Below are 19,291 nucleotides of genomic sequence, written 5' to 3'. Positions count from 1 at the left end.
GATGTAAGTTTTGTGGGAGATACATAACTGCGACACACCCAACATGTTATCGTTAAAGTGTCAGTAACTACTAATACTGACTGACTGGATGAACAAGATTCATCCTTTGAAGATGCTGTTCTTTGAAGAGTGACCTTTTTGTTAATCCCCTTGTAACTGCAGGCGTTGGGTTGTTCTCGCTGAAGTCCCTCCTCTTATGCCTTTACACTTTCACTTAAATAGTCCCTCCTGCTCTTCTTCTTATTTATATCGACTCGTCGCTACTGAATTCACTTTTTGTTTCTGAAATTGAATTTGAGATTTTGTTGTTAGATGATGTGAAAAATTTACTTTTAGTCTCTTTCAGCTCTCTTTCTTTTCCCACAGTACAGACACAACATCCATCCTTGTAATTGTTAAACCTGTGCTAACGCAATTTACATTTGAGCACAGCTTTCTTTTCCCATCCACAGTTCTCTTTATCCCATCTTCAGAGCATCGATCCATCTCATCATGTCGAACCAGCCCATCCAAAACCACTATGAAGAGGCCTACACGTCCCTGATGGAAGGCTTGAAAGACCTGGACATCTGTGGCCCCCATATTCCCAGTTACCTGGTGCTGAATGGCGACAACGCCTTTCCTTTAGTAATGAACAGCCGAGGCCAGGTCCTGATGGCAGCCTCTCTGTACGGCCGTGGAAGGATCGTGGTCCTGGGTCATGAGGGCTACCTGACCGCCTTTCCTGCTCTGATAGAGAATGCTCTGACCTGGCTGAGAGGAGATGGATCTGACAACCTGTCTGTGGGGATCCACAATGACGTCAAGGCAGTCGCTGATAACCTCAGCCAATCCAGCTTCCAGGTCACAGTTGTGGGGTCCTTTAGTGAGAATCAGGGGGTTGGTGTCTATGTGACAGATGCCTACAGCGTGGGTCCAGACGTTAAGGACCTGGTGGCGTTTCTGAAAGCTGGAGGAGGAGTGCTGATAGCGGGGCAGGCGTGCACCTGGGCTGCAGAGCACCCTGAGGTGTGCGCGCTGCTTCAGTTTGAAGGGAACAAGGTCTCTGGTGTGGCAGGGATCTACTTCTCTGAGCATCAGGGTGAGGTAGAGTGCCTGCCTGTCCAACCTCAGATCCCAGCCTCCTGGATGGCTGTAGAGTAAGTGTATATTTTTTATATAATAATCATAATAATTAGCCATGTGCTTCTGTTTGTTGCACGGAGAGTAGTATTGTCACGATAGTAGAATTTATAACTTCGATACAATACCTTGATAAATATCAGTATTTAAAACCATTTTCGATACCACAGGGAAACATTGACACATGATTGAGGGCATACAATTTTAAATGTTTATTAAAAGATAAATAGCGGTGTGTGTGTCCCTTCGGAGCACTGCGTTGAGACGCCCTCCATCACCGGATCTGGTGGAAATGCGCTGTAAAAGTACATGTCCACAGCCTCCATCCTTTTCACGCTTCCCATTCATTGTCTATGAAAGCAGCTGTCCAATGCATTCTGGTAGCGTGGCAGCGCGATTCAAGAGACGGGGTGTCACGTTGGCCGCTCCTCATTTGCATAAAGTTGACGTTAATGTTAATGTTACGTAAATGAAAGAAGGCAGTCCTTGAGGTTTGTGTTATGTGGGAATTAAAGGACATATCCTGATCAAAGATAACTCCCAGATTCCTTACGGTGGTGCTGGAGGCCAGGGCAATGCCATCTAGAGTAACAATATCATTAGATAATTTGTTTCTGAGGTGCTCAGGGCCAAGTACAATAACTTCGGTTTTGTCTGAGTTTAACATCAGGAAATTGCAGGTCATCCAGGCTTTTATGTCCTTAAGGCATGCTTGAAGTTTAGTTAACTGGTTTGTTTCTTCTGGCTTGATCGATAGATATAATTGGGTATCATCTGCATAACAATGAAAGTTTATGGAGTGTTTTCTAATAACATTGCCTAAGGGAAGCATATATAAGGTAAATAGAATTGGTCCAAGTACAGAACCCTGTGGAACTCCGTGACTAACTTTGGCGTGCATGGAGGACTCATCGTTAACATGTACAAACTGAGATCGATCTGATAAATAGGACTTAAACAAACTTAGTGCAGTTCCTTTAATGCCAATTAAATGTTCCAGTCTTTGTAATAGGATGTGATGGTCAATGGTATCGAAAGCAGCACTAAGATCTAACAAGACAAGTACAGAGACAAGTCCTTTGTCCGATGCCATTAGAAGTTCATTTGTAATTTTCACTAGTGCTGTCTCTGTGCTATGGTGCACTCTAAATCCTGACTGATAATCCTCGAATAAGAGTTTAAGAGTTTGAGTCATGAAGAAGTAATACGCCCACGGCATTTTCACTGAATTCTTTGTATACATTAAGTCTTTGTTTCCATTTGTAAACAAGTCTGTGCATTGAGATTATTATAATATTATACAGTATTTATACTGTTTATACTTCTTTTTATTTGCACATTTGGCTATTGCTAATTTTCAACTCGTGTCGCTATATTGGGGTAATTTGGCAGTAATTCCAAAGGAATTTCAAATAGGTTACTTGCTAATTATCACCTAATCACCGTGAAATTTGCGGACCTGTAAAATAAAGTTTTACCGTAATATCCTACATATTCGTGAATTTCGGTACATTTTATTAACATAAAAATATAAGGTTATTGCACCGGCGGACCCCACGGATCCAAGCAGGACATCAGTTGAGTAGGCGGTCCTTAATGTGGCCCAGGACACATTCGTGTTCACACTGCGAAAAGAATGTGGTCATATGCGGCCCAGGCCACCTCTGAATGTGTTCTGAGCGATCGGATCTCAAGCGTCCTCAGTGCGTCTTGTGTTCACACCTGTACTTGGAATTGTCCAGGCAGCGTCGGTGTTAGGGGCGGGCCTTGGGGGTCCAGGCCCGTCCAAAAAGGTCACTGTGCCCCCTCAGCTGAATTCTCTCCGGACAAAAAACTAAACTGAAATAACAGCTAGGCTATTAGTAAAATTAAGTCATTCAGTTTGGTAATGGAAGGACTTAACACTGCAATGCAAAATAAAGCACAAAACAGTGATAGTTTTGCATTTAGGAAACAACTAGGACATGTACTTGGGCTTGATTACATTGTTTTCTATTGGAGTGTCCTAACTGGCTGCAAGCAACATGGTGCTGCACAGCGCGGCGTGACGTTTTGTCTGAACTTCTATCGGATACACGGTTCCTATTTTTGTCACTCATATTGAGAGGAACATATCTGGAGGTCAGAGGTCAAGGGACCCCTTTGAAAATGTCCATGACAGTTTTTCCTCGCCAGAATTTAGCGTAACTTTGGAGTGTTATTTAACCTCCTTCATGACAAGCTAGTATGTCATGGCTGGTACCGACGGATGATTTAAAGATAAAGCTGAGATCTCTCCATTCCTACACCACCATGTTCTTGTTTGGTTGGCTTCGGCTGTGTTACTAGATCAGGTTTTACACCTTTCATTCACCACACATCCACTCATCCATCTGCTGACACGCTGATCACAGATTCACACACCTCATCACCTCACTGTGGGTTTTTTGGGGTTATTTTATGTTTAATAATAAACTTGTATACCTCTCGTCATGGCTCATGAGACAGGTCCTGACACTCATAAACACATCACATTAAAAAGCACACACACACACACACACACACACACACACACACACACACACACACAGTCCCATATGAACTCAGCTGATTTCCTGTAAATGGAGAGAAGAGGAGCCACACTGACGGTGTGATCCAGGCTCATGATAACAGAGGGAGGTAACCCTGAAAGTGAAAGTGTTCACTCTGTCAGCACCAGACTCCATTTTGAGATAACAGAGCAGAAGGAGGAGGACTGAAGGCTGAAGCAGGGTGAGTGTTAATCCAACATTTTATTACTTTACTCTCTGAGAGAATGTCTCTGAGTCAGTTTCCTCCCTGTGGACTGTAGAGGAGAGAAATGTTAGAATGATCTCAACAGTTTGATTCTTCTGTGAACACAAAGTCATGACTGGCTGAATAATCCTCATTAAACCTGCTGTAACCCAAGAAAACAAGCAGAGAGTTAAAGAGAACTGACCAGGTGGAGTGCTGGCTGCAGCGTCGGCGTCAGGGGCAGGCCATGCGGGTCCAGGCCCGTCCAAAAAGGTCACTGTGCCCCCTCAGCTGAATTCTCTCCTGACAAAAAACTAAATTGAAATAACAGCTAGGCTATTAGTAAAATTAAGTCATTCAGTTTGGTAATGGAAGGACTTAACACTGCAACGCAAAATAAAGCACAAAACAGTGATAGTTTTGCATTTAGGAAACAACTAGGACATGTACTTGGGCTTGATTACATTGTTTTCTATTGGAGTGTCCTAACTTGCTGCAAGCAACATGGTGCTGCACAGCACGGCGTGACGTTTTGTCTGGACTTCTATCGGATACACGGTTCCTATTTTTTCCTGTCACTCATATTGAGAGGAACGGCTGATTAGTTTAGATAAAATGAGCCGAGAAAACCGGGTCAGTTGTCCTGGATGTAAATGAAAATATTAACTTGATTGACACTTTCAGCACAGGCATTGACGCTCGCAGTTATATGTAATAAAGTTCACTAGTGAAACTTTATTACGAGCTACCTGTCAAAAAATATAACAGCCACCTCACTAATGGTTCAAATAAAACACGAACACACAGCGCAAAGATACAACTATGGAAACTCTGGGAATATGAGCCGTCACTACAATATTTCAGTAAGAAGCCTCGTTTTGATCCGCTCCGTTTGCGTGTTTTTTTGTTGTTGTTTTTTTCAATCTAGCTCAATAGAAAAAAATTAGAGAAAGTAGACCTACAAACCTGGTGCATTAAAGCACAATTAGGACCAAGAGAGTAAAAAGCCTACCAATGTACCAACCCTGACCACTGCGCTACAAGAAAGAGGAAGAAGGTGTTGGCTAATCTCACTCTGCACCATCTTCCTCTGGGGCCTAGTCTGTGGTGGATAGGCCAATTTGATCAATTTATCGGGGTGCAATTTATGCAAAGAGAAACTGCAACCAGCCCGGGGGGAACACCGCCAGATGCTCTGTAATCCCTCTGGCTGGCATTGTTGGTCCAGAGACGCTCCAGAAACAGAAGCTGAAAACCTGAAAAGCTGTTAGGTCTCTGCTTGCTTGCTTGATGAACTCAAGATGAACTGCATAATGACAAATTTCATGACTGGATGAAATGTAGACATTATTGCATACGCAAGAGTTGTTGGGCAAGATTGTTCCTTGTTCTTTGGAAGAGAGAAAGGGCGGAGAAGTGTGGAAGTAAAACTTTTAGAACTTATAGAAATATGTTAACCATTGATAAAGAATATTGATCACAAATGTATAAAATCATTGTTAAACGTCATGTTGTAATCCCCATCCAACATACTGTTCACCTTGTGTGTGTGTGTCTCCAACTTGACCTCACCCTGCCCATTTGCATGGCCACAGCAAAAGTTAAAATAAGACTGTATGCTTCTCTCAGCCAGACTATGGACTGAAAAAGGGACCTTGTTTAAAACCCAGCTGATCAAATGTGCCAGACGTCAGGTCCAGAGATCAGAAACAGGTTAAGTCAGAGAACAGAGACACCAGGAAACAGGTCTTATCAAAAAACAAACACTTTCTTATCTCAAACATACCAGAGGCAAATTAGGATGACGTAATTCATTTGAATATGACAAGTATGACTTCATATACCTGAAACCAATAAAAACGACACCACTGGTAATTCACGCCCAAAAGGAGGAGCCCGTTTCTCAATTCTCCCCGAAATTGTATATAAGACTGTGTTTGCTAAACTTCTTTTTCAGTCTGTTTCTGGATCAGGCTCAGGTTTTTTGTTGTGTTGCTGTCTTGATAGGACACAATAAAAAGTCTGCTGCTTGCAACTCACTTGAACATCTCCAGAGAGTTATTTGAGTGTTGACTTTTTTGACATGCTGAACATTGATTTTTGTAGAAAGTTGATCGAGGTTTTCAAACATCATTTGGCCCAAGGCCTGAAATATTTTGCTTCGACAGAAGTGTGACGGGTGTCAGGTACACACATTTTGAGCAAAGTATAAAATAGAGAAAATCTGAATATTCTTGGTTCTTCCTTCTTGGACAAAAAAAAGATTTTATGCATTTTACTGTGATTCCTAACAAAACATTACTGTTTTTGCTCTTCTGTTGTATTTGGATGAAATTAGAACCTGCAAACTCTTAGACTTTGATGGATGAACTGCTGATTTTTCTTTCATCTCTGAAACAATTGTAGATTAATATTTTAATGTTATAACTTTATTGTTGTAGATGTATAAAACATTTTATTTTAAGCTCTGTCAATCAATACTGTATCTATTCCCACAGGACAGCCTGACTGACTCAACACACCTTTTCTTCTGCCATCCTGCCATCCACAATCCTCTTCATTCAACCTTCAGAGCATCGATCCTTCTCACCATGTCCAACCAGCCCATCCAAAACAACCACGAAGGGGCCTACATGTCCCTGATGAGAGGCTTGAAAGAGCTGGACCTCCGTGGCCCCTGTGTTCCCAGTGTCCTGGTGCTGAATGGCGACCACGCCTTTCCTTTAGCAATGGACAGCCGAGGCCAGGTCCTGATGGCAGCCTCTCTGTACGGCCGTGGAAGGATCGTGGTCCTGGGTCATGAGGGCTACCTGACCGCCTTTCCTGCTCTGGTAGAGAATGCTCTGACCTGGCTGAGAGGAGATGGATCTGACAACCTGTCTGTGGGGGTCCATAGATACGACAAGGGAGTCGCTGATAACCTCAGCAAATCCAGCTTCCAAGTCACAGTTGTGGGGGCCTTTAGTGAAAAGCGGGGGGTTGGTGTGTATGTGACAGATGCCTACAGCGTGGGTCCAGACGTGAAGGACCTGGTGGCATTTCTGAAAGCTGGAGGAGGAGTGCTGATAGCGGGGCAGGCATGGAGCTGGGCTGGAAAGCATCCTAAGGACAACGTGCTGCTTCAGTTTGAAGGGAACAAGGTCTCTGGTGTGGCAGGGATCTACTTCTCTGAGCATTACGGTGAGGTAGAGTGCCTGCCTGTCTACCCACAGATCTCATCCTCCTGGAAGGCTTTACGGTAAGTGTATCTTTCATTTCAAATGTGTCTTTCCTTTTAATCTAAAAAACTGCTCCATACTATGTGTGGCCCTCCTCCTGTTAAGAGTATCTTTAATACCAAAATGTGCAGCTTTATCACTGAACCAAGTGACTTCAACATTCAACTGTCATTTAGTATATAGGAAAAATAAAGTATACTATGTCGAAATAAAAGTCATAGTATGTCGGAAAAAAGTCAAAGTATAGTATGTCGAAGAAAATCAACGTGGGTCCAGACGTGAAGGACCTGGTGGTGTTTCTGAAAGTTGGAGGAGGAGTGCTGATAGCGGGGCAGGCATGGAGCTGGGCTGAAAGTCGTCCTAAGGACAACGTGCTGCTTCAGTTTGAAGGAAATAAGGTTTCTAGTGTGGCAGGGATCTACTTCTCTGAGCATCAGGGTGAGGTAGAGTGCCTGCCTGTCTACCCACAGATCCCATCCCCCTGGATGGCTGTAGTGTGACTGTATACTTCTTTTACGTTGCACATTTGAACAGGTTTCAGTGGCAGCTTTTCTGTGAATCACAAAACTTCTCCACACATTTCTATCTTACATTCAAGTTAAATGAAGAATTGTAACGCAAAATAACAAAACACAGAGCCGGCAACCATGCTAACAGCTCCTTGAGGAAGTATTTAGGCTTTGAGCTAAATCTTACATCAATATGATAACATGCTAACGAGTTTAGCATTTTAGAATGCTAACATTTTGCGTATTAGCACTAAACACAAAGCACAGCTGAGCCTGATAGGAATGTCTTTAATTTTGCATTTGGACGTAAACTAAAGCATTAGACAAATTTGAATTTTCTCTGCGGTTCTGCGGAAATTCTGCATAAGCATTTTCGCAGAAGTATAAATTAGGCATTAGATTCATCCTCTGGTCACCATGAATACCTGTACAAGATTCCATGGAAACAAATCCAATACTTCAGTCTGGATGTGTCATCCCTAGAGCAACAACACTAGTGTGGCTAAAAAGATACAGATTCCAATGAGGTTCAGGTACAGGTAGGTTTTCACTTTTTGAATACAGTGTATCTCACATATTTGGCATCTCTCTCTCCTCTTCCCCCTTTCAAATTCAGAATCGGTAAGGATTTTGAGGACGACTTGGACTTCTTACTCCAGGGGGTGTCCGAGTTTGACATCCAAAATGGGTTAGCAGCTTCCGAGGTTCTGGTCCACGGCCCACTAGCCTTCCCCATTTGTACCACCGAGGATGGACGAGCGTTCTTTGCAGGAGCCTACTATGGGAAGGGACGGGTTATTGTGATCTCACATGAAGGACTTCTGGGACACGAGGTGGGGTCTGAATTAGTAAAGTGTTTTCTTTTAAATTTAAACAAAAAAGTGGGGGTCACTGAATGGTTTGATTAGTGTGAATCAGTTGACTATCTTAGCTCATCTTCTTTAGTGTGCTAAATAATAAGACATGTTTAATTTGCCAAATGTGTTTTCTGTGATTAACAAACTACTGTCTTTCTTTGATAAACCTTCACAACAGACACTGGCTCCGATTTGGAACAATGCCATTCGTTGGTTGGCCGAAGGCCGGAATGGGGTCGTTGGCGTCGTTCCAGATCTTGATCAAGCCTTTAACCTCTTCAGCAAGTCAGAGTTTAATTGTGAGAAGACAAACTTCAGGGAAGACCTGAGTGTATTTGTGTGTAACGCGTACAGCGATAAACATGTGGAGGAAATCCAAGACTTTGTGGCAGAGGGAGGAGGCCTGCTGATTGGTGGACACGCCTGGTACTGGGCACAGACACACCAAGGGCAAAACCCAATGACCGATTTCTCAGGTATGATAATGTGCCGCTGCCAGTGTCAATCCATGATAATATAACATATTGATTTATTTGTTTAATTTGTATGGGACCTTGTATGATATTAAACATAAATGTTACCATTGGATGTATTGTACCAGAGTTAGCTTAAATCACATTTTCACCTGCACAATCACTACATGGAGGTACATAGAGGTACATCCTGCACAGGGAAATCATGTACAAGGGCACACTTAACGCCTCAGTAATTTTCAAATGAAGTTCTTTTCAGATTGTGTGCAACATCTGAAACCCCCTTTCCAACGACAGTCAGCGCCAGTTGGGTCAGGGAAATGTCACCTCCATCTACTTTTGTTTCAATCTCGGAACCCATCGGCTATCGGTCTGACGATGAATAACCCTCTGGGGGCAAGGGGCTATATTCCTGGTGTTCTGGTGTAGCCAGCAGATATCTGGGTCAAGACTTCCTTTTCCGTGCGCTGCTCATTGTTTAACGTCCGATTAGCAACTCGAGATGCGAGACTGGAGTTGGAGTTCTGAGACGACGTGTACGGCCAGATTGTTTCACAAGTAGCCAGTTTATAAGCTAAATTTTAAACCAGTAAAAAGCTAAATCATTGTCAGACGATAGCCAGTGGGTTCAGAGATTGCATTTTGGCCCATGCCTCTTTTGATCTCCACACGGACTGTTTACCTGCATTTAACCAAAGCCTGACATAACACACCTGCGCAAACATGACAGTCAAACCCTATCCATAATACTTAAACCATGCCACACATAGATCATGTCAGGTGTCTTGTCTTTCAGGAAACAAGATCCTCAACAAAATGGGCTTGAGCCTATTGGATAAGATAATTGGGGAAGGTTCCTACAAGACCCCTGTGCCCAGCCAGGCCATCAAAGACACCTACCACTTCCGCCGCCTTCTACATCGCTTTGGGGGTCACGTCACCCAGGGGGAGGAACTTACAGAGCATGAGGAGGAATGCCTTAAAAAACTTGGTGGGGACTGTACCAGGTACTTGAGCATGAAGGCTCATGACCGTCACTCCTACACACAGGTGGTGTCCATCCTCACCGACATCATAAAGAAGTCGGACATGCCACAGGTGAGCAGTGAATGACTGTGATTGTTATTAGTTTGTGAGAAAGGAGAAAGGTCCTTTTTGTTTCTAACTTTTCAGTTTGGTTTCACGCATTCACTGTGTTGAGAGTCAATTGTACATACTGTATAAGTTGAAGGGCCAACAATTGCCAGACTCTATAGTACAAATATTTGTACAATAGGAACAATACCGCCAATAGGACCATAATACAGTATGTGTGCATGGGGTCTGATGTTGTTTCCTTAGCTACATATACTCTGATACTGTGAGCAACCTCTTTTATAACATTCACCATTCATTTTCAAGGTGTGTGACAGTTGTCCTGTGAAGAGTCCCAAAGACCACCTACTCCTCAGTGTGGGGGCCGAGGTATATAAGGTTTGCTCGAATCCTGATGCCCTCTTTCCCCACCTCATCAAGCATAACCCCGTGATGCCAGTCGTCTATAACCACAAGATCAAGATTAATGCTGACACGGCAGGTCAGACCTCACTCTTGTGGACATATGCATGACAGAATTATATTTATAAGTAACACAGAACTGTGATTGTTCCATTGACATAGTTTGTGTGCACAACTGCATATATATATGTATATATGTGTAGGATGGTTCTGGCCTCCATGTGGTCCATTAAGTCCTGATTACGTACACCTTGAAGGGCATTATCCCGCTTATACCATGGTCACTTGCAAAAGACCATTAATTTATATTTTCATGCGTTTTTCAACCAAAATTTAAAGTTTTTCACAATCTTTTCACTCTGTTTCCCTGGTAACCCTGTGGGTTTGTATGGTATACATTGCAGTAATCTTTGTGCTGTGCATTGTATTAATATACAGATATTGTCTGTATGTGTGTGTGTGTGTGTGTCAGGAGGGGATGAGTGGATCAGTACAGGTCTCTACCTCTCACATGGTATGAAGACCTACATGGCCATGCCAGCAGAGATTGTCAACAAGGGATGGAAGGTACTGTTCACAAAATCAAATCGAGAGTTATTAAGGTCAAATTTTTCTATCTATCTATGTAGCCAGACATCGTTTGACTCATACATGTAGCTATATAACAAAGTATACTGTACTTTTCACACAGTCATTCATAAAGCAGTAACACATATTCCGTGTCTTCCTCAGATCCAGATAGGCTGTCAAACAGACTACTTGAATGCCGGAGAGCTGAAGAGAGCGCCGTCTGTTCATGAGCGATTTCCTGTAACCTCAGAGATGATGCAGGTGTCGAACCTGTGGGGGGGACTCGTCTACCTGGTGGCTCCACCCAACACACAAGTGGAGGGGGTGAAGGTCACGGTGCAGATGGCTGTACGGGCGCCTTACTATAAATCTGGTGAGTCTGTGGTGGGTGACACTGGTATATGTGTTTAAGAGTTCTGATACAATGCGATGGTGAAGACTTAAAAACACAGAGGCAAGACAGGTAAGGCAGGAAAGGAAGTTAATTTGGTATCTAGAAAATGCATTTCCTGCTGAAAATGCGTGGGAATGCTGACAGCTGAAATTTATTGCAAAGCATTGCTGAAAATGCAGAAATGGGAAATTACTTGCCTAAAATTGTTAAAGCTCAAATGCATTGCACTGCACTGCTGAAAACCCTAGAATATGAAATGTACAACTGGCAGAGTTGGAAGCTGAACTGCATTAGCTAAAGAAGCTAAGAGCTGAAATACATTGCTATAAAAGCTGGAAGCTAAACTGTAATACTGTCAAAAGTGGTAAATCAGAATTTTCCTGAATAGGCGGAAAGAACAAAATGCTTTGTATGTATATCAGAGGGATGAACTGCATTGCTAAACACAAACAGAGACAGAGAGAGAAGTGCTTGGACAGAAATAGTAATTTGACTGACTGACTCTTTAAAATCTATAAGTCGTTACACAGAAAGTGGTATTTGGGTGGAAAGTAGCAGTAGGAGTTGTAGTAATAGTAGTAGTAGTAGTAGTAGTAGTAGAAGTAGTAGTAGTTGAGGCAGTAGGAACAGCTGCAGGAGCAGTAGTAGCAGTAGTGGTAGCAGTAACATCACTGGTAGTAGTAGTAGCAGTAACAGTAGTAGTAGTAGTAGTAGTAGTATTATTAGTAGTAGTAGTAGCAGAAGGAGCAGCAGCTGTAGTAGTAGTAGCAGAATCAGTAGGAACAGAAGGAGCAGCAGCTGTAGTAGTAGTAGTAGTAGTAGTAGCAGTTGTAGTAGCAGCAGCAGCAGCAACAGTAGTAGTATAAGTAATAGTTGTAGTAGTAGTAGCAGCTAGAACTTTTAAAACTGTAAGTCGTTAGACAAAATATAGTAGATAGAGTAACTCTATAGAAATTTTATTTTGAAAAAAAAACTTGTCCTGCGTTCCCTGTTAAGATACAGTTACCTTCTCTGTGTGTGTGTGTGTGTGTGTGTGTGTTAGTCAGCCTGCTCTGATTGGCTAATGTGAATCACCTGTCTAGCAGCAATTAAACGTTGCCGTGGCGATGGCCACTGCACCCTCAGATAGACAGAGAAGCGTCTCTGCCGAACGCATTGATGTCTTTCTTTTTGTGTGTGGAGTCAAAAATGGGATCATGGGAGCAGATTAGAAAAGTGCCATTGTCAACTTTCTGTCAGACATTTCCCGTCTGATTTAACATTGCTCTCTATGGAGCGGCTTGTTGGACTTACTCTCACTTTAGGGACCCTAGAGACAAATGTGTATGTCCGACTGCTTCCATAGCTACATGACTGCGACCGGCACAACATTTCCCACAATTTGATGAAAAAATTATCTATGAAGAGTGAAAATTGTGGGCTACGGAGCAATTTGTTCGGAAAATTTTCAAAAGATTTCAAAGCTTTCCTGCACTCTAACGATGATGTCAGACACTCTAGCCCTTAACGACCCACGCAATACACACCCATTATAAAATCTGAAATGGTCTGAAAATTTCATAAAACGTAAACTGCGATAAATGAAAAACTGTAAAAGTTATCAAGAAGCTGAATCATAGCTTAATAGTTCAAAGACTTGTAACCCGTTTAAAGTTTAAATGAAGTCTGTAGCTGAAAATATGCAGAAGCAGTAGCATTTCAAAGTGAGATTTTCTCCATTGAGTTACATTGTAAAAAAAATGTGGAAAAAGCTTAATATTTTAAAAAGTATTAATAGTTGAAACAAGCCAAGTCATAGCACTAATGTCCTTAAAGAGCTGAATATTTTGATAGTTGAACGGTTTCTGTAGCTGAAAGTATGCAGGACTAGTTAAAGGCCAAAAAACCTACGGAAGAAATAGTTGAAGAAGTTGAATAAACCTTAGAAGAACAATACTGGGAATGCTGAATCAGCCTTCCCACAATTATACAAAAACCTGTTCTGCAGCAGGTAGACAAGCAAACAAATCCAGAGAGATGGCAAAAGACAAAGCGGGTGTGGGCGAGGGTATAAACAGGCAGGCAGAGCAAGGAGCTTGAATACAAAGGTGAAACTCATGTTTACAATGTTTACTGAGGTAATAAATCAAGTGAGGAGTAGAGTCATTTTCTCATAGAGTTCTTTACAATCAGACTTCTTTCTGCAACCAGAGGAGTCGCCCCCTGCTGGCTATTAGAAAGAATGACAGTTTAAGGCACTTCAGCATTGGCTTCCCTTTTCAGACCCGGAGGTTGCCGCCTGATAGTGGCCAAAGGTACATATACGGACATTCACTTATGCAGAATGTACTAGCAAACAATTACTCTGCACTATATTCATTTTTAACAGTTTCTTCATCTCCTGTTATTTTTATGCCTTTCTGCCTTTCTGCAATTCTTTGAAAACAAAACCAACACCATCCACCAACAGCTGGCCTCATCCTGCACCTCCCCATGTGACCCACCCTGGATGGCAACCTCCTGCCAACCACTCATCAGCACCCTCTTTAAATTCACACCAACAACAGAATCTACCATCTCTGAGCTCATCCATAAAGCCAAACCCACTACCTGTCAGCTCGATCCCCTCCCCACAATCCTCGTCAAAGCCTGTCTGCCCTCCATCTCCCCCATGATCACAAGAATCATTAACTCCTCCCTCTCCACTGGTATTGTACCCCCCCACTCTCAAAACTGCTGCAATTACACCAACCCTCAAAAAACCCGGTGCTGACCCAGCTGATCTGAACAACTACAGGCCCATCTCCAACCTCACCTTCATCTCCAAAACCCTTGAGAGAGTGGTCGCCGCCCAACTTCAGTCCCACCTCAACTCAAACAACCTCCATGAACCCTTCCAATCTGGTTTCCGCCCCAAACACAGTACTGAAACAGCCCTGGTCAAAATCACCAACGACCTCCTCCGTGCAGCTGACTCTGGACTGCTTACCATCCTCATCCTCCTCGATCTCACTGCTGCCTTTGACACCATCTCCCACCCACTACTCATCACACGTCTGACTGATATTGGTATCACTGGTGTTGAACTCACATGGTTCTCCTCATACCTCACCGACAGACAACAATTTGTAAAACTGGGCAATCACAGGTCAAGGTGTTCCGCTGTTTCACTGGGTGTCCCCCAGGGGTCAGTATTGGGTCCACTCCTGTTTATCATTTAATTCCTTCCCCTTGGCACTATCCTCCGTCATCACAATGTCCTATTCCACTGTTATGCCGACGACACACAGGTCTACATTTCAACTACACCCACTGCTGTCCTGCCATCCGCCTCCCTCACCACCTGCCTACAACACATCAGGAGCTGGATGAGCAGGAACTTTTTAAAACTCAACAGCAATAAAACCGAGGCCCTGCTCATCGGCTCCAAAAACAACATCTCCAAATCTCAACACACCACTGCTCCAAACCTCACCATTGATGGCTTCTCAGTACCGCTCTCCACCCATGTCAAGAGTCTTGGGGTCACCCTGGACAGCACACTCTCTTTTTCATCCCACATAAAAAATGGCACCCGGACTGCCTTCTTCCACCTCCGCAACATCTCTAGACTCCGCCCATCCCTGTCCAACTCCAGCACTGAAATCCTGGTTCACGCTTTTGTTACATCCCGGATCAACTATTGCAACGCTGTCCTCTTTGGCATTCCCATCAAACTACTCAACAGACTCCAAATCATTCAGAACTCTGCCGCCCGGATCATCACCCGCACCAAATCCTCCGACCACATCACCCCCATCCTCATCCAGCTGCACTGGCTCCCTGTTAAATCCCGGATCGACTACAAAAACCTTCTGCTTACCTACAAAGCCCTCCATAACCTCGCCTCCACCTACCTCACAGACCTCCTCCAGGAGTACACTCCCTCCCGTTCCCTCCGCTCATCATCAGCCGGACTTCTGATTACCCCCACCAATATCACATCATTCAAATCCCTCCTCAAAACCCACCTGTTTAAACTGGCCTACTCTCTCTAGTACTCATCATCACCCATCCTATGGGTCTATACAATTATGTCTCTGTCATGTCCTGTTGTTTTTATATTGTTTTATCTGTCAATGTTTTAATTGATTCTTGTAAGGTGTCCTTGGGTGTCCAGAAAGGCGCCACTAAATAAAATGTATTATTATTATTATTATTATTATTATATCTGGTATATTTTTTATAATACTCTGTATTACTTACTTGTGTCCTTTTACTAAAATCTGTACTACTTACTTACTTGTGCCGTTTTTACTAATGTGTTTGCACTATGGAACTGTGATGCTGGAAACTTGAATTTCCCTCGGGATCAATAAAGTTACTATCTATCTATCTATCTATCTATCTATCCATCTATCCATCTATCTATCTATCTATCTATCTATCTATCTATCTATCTATCTATCTATCTATCTCATCAGCTGTGTGCAGTATATTTACCTATTACCTACATACATAAGTAGTTTCTATTCATGAAACTTACTGTAGTCATTGAAAAGACATTTTTTTTTTATTCTTTGCCAACCATGGTGAATTTTGTAAAAGATCAAAACAACACAAATGTGAATAAACATATATTTCTTTCTTCTCTTCAGGTGTAACAACAGCTGCTGATTGGTCGATGCTGCGCACAGCTCCTTCACCCTGGGCAGAGTTGGAGTTTGAAAACATCATCCTTACTGTGCCATCAGACGTTGTTCGAGACCTGGATCGCCCCGATCTGTTGGCGGCACTCTGGGATAACATAATGAGGGGAGTCGCCGATCTTGCTGTGAAACCACGGAAATTTCCTCGCAAAGAACGTTTTGTAACTGATGTGCAGATTTCTGCTGGTAAGTGTGCTTGGCTGTGGTGCTGTATGTGAATGTTTGCTCAGCATGGTGAGCAGCGTCGTCTTTGTGAAAATTATGTATTGAATGAGAACCTTTACAACAGCACAAGACAAAGTGAGGCACGTGTTCTTGACTTTGCTAACTATGAATGCACTTGTACGATGGCGAACTCATCCCAGTGTCACCTGCTCCATCCAGGTTGGATGCATGCTGGTTATCCCATCATGGCACACAAAGCATCAGCAGCTGAGCTGGTCAGCATTGAGCATGCTCGGAGTAAAGACCTCTGGGGGCCCATTCATGAACTGGGACACAACCAACAGAGAGGCTGCTGGGAGTTCCCACCACACACCACAGAGTGCACCTGCAACCTGTGGTCAGTGTATGTGCATGAAGAGGTGCTGGGGATCGACAGAGCAAAGGTGGAGTAAAGTCTTAAGATGTGACACGTTTTCATATTAATAGATGTCACAAACTCCTTTGTTGAGAAAAATGTGGCTTTTCACTTGGATCACATTGTTTAACAATTATATAATTTAATCTTGTTCAATGCAGGCTCATCCAGATATGACTTTAGCAAATCGAAACAGTCGAGCAAAGAAGTATGTTAAGGGGGGCAGGAAACTCAGCGACTGGACCGTGTGGGTGGCCCTGGAGACATACATGCAGGTGAGAGAGAATCACTATATATCACATCCTAAAGAGAAACTCCTTCAAAGGCAACTGAACTCTCTATGTTCTCAGAATTGCCTCAATTTATTTTTCAGAGGCTGTAGCAGGTTCGGTTTTAGAGCTTGATTGAAGGTACAGGTATCCTATGAAACTAGAACATCTAAATCCATTGGTAACAACCATGTCATACGAGCTTGACAGGAAGGAGGCTAAATAACGCTCCAAAGTTAGGCTAAATTTTGTCAAGGAAAAACTGGTATGGCAATTTCAAAGGGGTCCCTTGACCTCTGACCTCAAGATATGTGAATGAAAATGGGTTCTATGGGTACCCACGAGTATCCCCTTTACAGACATGCCCACTTTCTGATAATCACATGCAGTTTGGGGCAAAAAACATGCAGTTTTTTTGCATGCACTATAAATGTGTTATTTTCTCCTATTCTAAAAATGATGTATTTGAATATTTCTGGGGGTTCCTAAACAGTCTCATGGTAAGTGTCTACAGGGTCGTTTTTTATCACGAGGGGATGCGACGCTTCCCAACATCGGACGCTTGATGGGCGTGTTGCTAGACTCGGCTGTCCCCACCTGATTGGACGAGCGCTTTCCCGCCGTTGGCTGCTGCTCCCAGCTTTCAAACCGGAACCAGTATGGAGACTCGTTTGGAAACTTTCCTCTGTTATTTCACGAAAATAGTTCACTGAAATGTGTTTCTGAAAACATTTGAGGCGAGAAATAAACCATGCAGTTGATGAATCTGTCTTTATTTTGGATTAACAACGTTTATTTCAAAAGATTCTCGGAAGTTTCGAGAGGCGGCGAGTCGCGTCGGACGCCTGTGATTTGCATAAAGTAGACGAGCCCTCAACTTTATGCAAATGAGGAGCGGGCGTCGTGACGCCCCGTTTCTCGAATCGCGACGCCACGCTACCAGAATGCATTGCGCGGCTGCTTACATAGACAATGAATGGGGAGCGTGGAAAGCACGGAGGCTGTGGACACATACCATTAGAATTACATAAATTGGGTTTTACTGCAAAGCTGAGACTCTTGTGGATCCAATGAGCCCAACTGTATTCATGTGTGATGATGTTAGTCCCCATAGTAGCCATTTCATCGTAGTGAGACCATGTTTTGAAACTTGACCTCACTGTATAAAATGACCTGTGGTGACCTCTAGGATAATCACAGCCCGATGAAACTTTACAACCAAAAACTAAAGACCTCGAACATTCAGAGGATGGATGGCTTCCCTAGGTACATTGACAATAAGGGGGTTTCTGAGCCGTTTCCAAAACAGAAGTGCTCGCCATCCAATCATTGAAAAATGCAATTCTTGCAGAAATCTCCAAATGTCAAAACTTTTTGAAACTTTTTCTATGGTGTTCCTCAAGGTCTTGGTGTCTTAATGTGGTATTTTGGAGGAATCTTTGATTATTTTTATCAATTCTCGAGTGGTAAAAAACTGATTAAATTTAGCAACAAATCTGTGTAACAAATGGTATCAACCCAAAAATTGCTGCAACAACTTATGAGACATAATAGAGCAAAGGGATGACCATCATATACCTCCATCATAATGTTCTATACACTTTTACAACTTATTTTATGTTTATTACATATTTATGACAAGAACAATTTTACACACAGTGCTGAGCTGCATCTCAAATTAATCTTCAGGTTCTCAGCTTTCAGATGATGTACACCATTTCTATGTGACATCTACTGTTGACCTGCGATCTCCCCCTAAAGACCCCCCGTACCCCCCCAAAAAAGATTAAAAAAATACAAGTCTATTGTGGGTCTCACAGGGTTAAAGCCCCATTCTGATGTTATTAATATTCCTGTTCACATTTTCCTCGACCTCTGTCTCCTTCCATGTAGCTCCAGGATAAGTTTGGCTGGGATGCCTTTAAGAAGGTGTTTGCTGCCTACCACGAGATAAACAACTTTCCCAGTGACAACGACGGAAAGATGAACCTGTATGCTGAGACTTTCTCCCAGACTGTGGGGATGAACCTGGCTGGGTTCTTTAAGGCCTGGGGCTGGCCCATAGAAACAGCCACTGAGGAGAAACTCTGCAACCTGCCTCCCTGGAGTGACCACCCCATGGTCCAGTATGACTGAGTTTCTACTGAAGTTTAGAGGGATGAAATGCAGAGAGTCTTGTAGGGCTGTCCTTAATACTATTTTGGGGTTTCGAAGCTTCAGTGAGACTTATTCGACTATATTTGAAGCATCGAAGGAGAGGGTGGTGGTGGTGGTGGTGGTGGTGATGGTGCACTATAGGCTATACGTTACAGAAATTGCGTCACCAAAACTTTAATCCACGCATATGTGCGCTTACAAACACACACACACACAGAGAAAGG

General features: G+C 43.1%; 1 protein-coding gene across 2 annotated transcripts; it reads left to right on the top strand.

Annotated features, from left to right (window-relative positions):
- Positions 1-5,831: 5,831 nt before the first annotated feature.
- LOC141771271 (TRPM8 channel-associated factor homolog) lies at positions 5,832-19,291 on the top strand. Of its 2 annotated transcripts, XM_074641337.1 has the most exons (12): positions 5,832-6,062; positions 6,375-7,114; positions 8,220-8,436; positions 8,639-8,936; positions 9,730-10,031; positions 10,335-10,509; positions 10,903-10,997; positions 11,163-11,373; positions 16,011-16,247; positions 16,446-16,669; positions 16,803-16,916; positions 18,804-19,291. In XM_074641337.1, exons 2-12 carry the CDS (start codon positions 6,468-6,470, stop codon positions 19,044-19,046), a joined length of 2,763 nt encoding a protein of 920 aa, XP_074497438.1. In that variant the 5' UTR covers positions 5,832-6,062; positions 6,375-6,467; the 3' UTR covers positions 19,047-19,291. The 2 variants fall into 2 exon arrangements, with proteins under 2 accessions (XP_074497438.1, XP_074497439.1); XM_074641338.1 differs by lacking the exons at positions 5,832-6,062; positions 6,375-7,114 and adding an exon at positions 7,164-7,590.

This window comes from Sebastes fasciatus, chromosome 7, assembly GCF_043250625.1.
Source record: "Sebastes fasciatus isolate fSebFas1 chromosome 7, fSebFas1.pri, whole genome shotgun sequence".
Lineage (NCBI taxonomy): Eukaryota > Metazoa > Chordata > Actinopteri > Perciformes > Sebastidae > Sebastes > Sebastes fasciatus.
The sequence above is the reverse complement of the archived record's forward strand: the minus strand, read 5'-3'. Positions and strand labels throughout refer to the sequence as shown.